The sequence below is a fragment of the Geospiza fortis genome, unplaced genomic scaffold (assembly GCF_000277835.1).
Source record: "Geospiza fortis unplaced genomic scaffold, GeoFor_1.0 scaffold43, whole genome shotgun sequence".
NCBI classification, from domain to species: Eukaryota; Metazoa; Chordata; class Aves; order Passeriformes; family Thraupidae; genus Geospiza; species Geospiza fortis.
The window spans coordinates 1953517-1955913 of record NW_005054431.1 but is presented as its reverse complement, the minus strand read 5'-3'; the positions used below and the strand labels follow the sequence as shown (position 1 = coordinate 1955913).

At 42.0% G+C, this 2397-nt stretch overlaps 1 protein-coding gene across 1 annotated transcript in view; it reads right to left on the bottom strand.

Annotated features, from left to right (window-relative positions):
• Positions 1 to 1955, bottom strand: part of ANKRD34B (ankyrin repeat domain 34B) — a 4002-nt gene extending 2047 nt beyond the window's left edge. Inside the window, exons 1-2 of the mRNA XM_005426998.2 lie at positions 1840 to 1955; positions 826 to 867 (exon numbers count right to left, since the gene is read on the bottom strand). Coding sequence (XP_005427055.2) covers positions 826 to 867; positions 1840 to 1955 — 158 coding nt within the window. The remainder of the gene's footprint in view (positions 1 to 825; positions 868 to 1839) is intronic.
• Positions 1956 to 2397: the final 442 nt, after the last annotated feature.

The window sequence follows — 2397 nt, the reverse complement described above, 5'->3', positions numbered from 1 at the left end:
AATTGGCAGAGCAATATTACTTCAATACAAGATTAGATATGCATTAAATTATTACATTCATTTATTTAAAATGTCTTTCTAGAGAAATAAAAATGTTTAACTGGTTTAACTGTAAAGACAATTAATTAATCATTTTTATTCATCACTGAAAACACTAGTAATGGTGATTTACTGAAAAGCAGCAATTTAATTCTGTTTTACTGTGAATACGGAAATCGAAGGATGATCTCAATATACTTTGTTCCAAAAGTCCAACAAGCAAAAAAAATGAGAGTCAGATTTACTCCCTGGAAATCTGGGGAGGAAATCTGACTTTGACTGGTCGCTTGTTTTTTCACCCCTCTATCTTGATAAAACATTTTTAAAAGGTAATTGCATCGAAATTACTTTAGGGATTCACTCCATTATAATAAAAGTACAGGACTCAGTACTGTATATTTCAGCTTTCATTAAAGTGCAAATCATTATTATGATTTTCATGTGTACTTTTGACAAGTAATGTATTCACGATTATTGTAAAGTCTTTTATAAATGTATCCAATCAATTTGTGCATTTAGGTTTCCAGAAGGAAACTGCAGAGAAATACCAGGTACATAACACACATGTTGGAATTCTGGTTGTGTTCTCCCCTGGTTTTGACCTACCTGGAAGTTGTTGGTGATGTTACATTTCTTTCCTATTTATCTAAAGCTCCTCTGATACTTAACTTTACTTAAGTGACAGCATATAGCCTTTATTACATAAGCCTTTCCATCTGTAGAAATCCCTTTTACGGCCAAAAGAACATTAAATATTGAACAGGCATGGAGAGAGAATAATGCTACCTGAAGTGGTGCAGCAGGTCAGGGCTGAAGGTGAGGCTGCTTCTGTGACATCTCCTCTAACCCCTCCTGTTGCTGAAATCCGCTGTTTCTGCCGACTTCAGCAGGTCTGAGGGGGGGAAGGCTGACCTAAGACAACAGCTGAAGTTGGAAAGTGAGAGTAAATGGGGTTGGCAGGTATGGGCTTGCTTGGAGAAAGCCTGAGATGTTTCTGTGCCGAGAAAAGTGAAGAGAAGATTCATGAAATGGGGAAGAGAAACACCCAAATTCTTCAGAATCAGATTCTCTACCATCAAAAGAAAGTGTTACAGGTTCACAACTGGAACAACACAATGCAGAACACACTCCCGAGGGCTGATGACAGCCACGGCTTCATCTGTTAATCATATCACACCTGGACTGGCTACAACCTGCTCCAAAAGCCCCACAGCTGGCTTTTTTGAAGTGGAAGACCACCGGCCAAGCAGATTCCCTAAAATAGTAATTCATTGGATAATTCATCACAGATCGGTGCTGAACAGATTGGGACTATACAGCATTCCTAAATTTAATTAACTGCCATGTCTGAGCTATCCAAGAGTTCCTGAGCTATCCGGACTGACACAGGTGCCTCTCACCTGCGGAGGCAAACTTTGAAAGCAGCTTCAAGCTTTAAAGCAGTTTGAGGAATGAGGAACTTAGGCAACTCAGTGTGTGACACTGAATCATGGGCTGGTCTGTCAAATCCCCCACAAATTCCTCTTATTCTTGTGCAAATAATATTCCTGCACTGTGCTGTTTAGAAAGGGCTTAGCTTTGTTTTCAAACAGCAATATTGTCCTGGAAAGTACTCTGAGACAAAATAGCACCAGGCACCTCATAGTATGAAAACCTGGTTCTGAACCTAATAGTCTAATCACAGCACTGAGGGGAAAAGAGCCCATCGACGTTATAACAAATAAACAAATGAAGGCAACAGTGTCATGTATGCGTGATATGAATGAAGGAGTCTTTGCAAACTATTCCTCACCTGCTTACTGTGAGAGCCAGATCTCCTGCCCTCCGAGCCTCAGCACCCTCACTGTTAAACAAGCTCTCACAGTTGTGTTTAGAGAGCCTAGAATCATTCCAGTGAAATTGTCATTGATTCTCATCTCGGAAAAAAGCTTTCACACTCAAAGAGCATGAGCACTTCGGTATTTTTATGATTCTTCATATACACATTAAACCTGACAAATTCAGTCAGGGTAGTAAAAACTTGCTTTGCTACTTTAAATTTACCACGTACGAGTTACTTTTGACTTACAAAAATTCCCATTCCAACGCTGCCAAAACTGCTCCGCCACCACCACCCCAAAGTTTCCACCACAACTCGCAACCTGACGGCTCTAAAGAGCTCCCTCAGCGGAGCCGGGAAAGAGCAGGGACCGCAAACTTCTCGGCAGCGAGAAGCACACACAGCAGCAACACGCAGACACCACGAGCACGAGAAGAAGGCTGCGAGAATTAGTTTAAATACTTTACCGCGCTGTCGGCGGCGAGGCGGCAGCGCCGTTCCTTGCGCGCTCGGCTCCGCTGCGGGCGGGCGGACGGGAC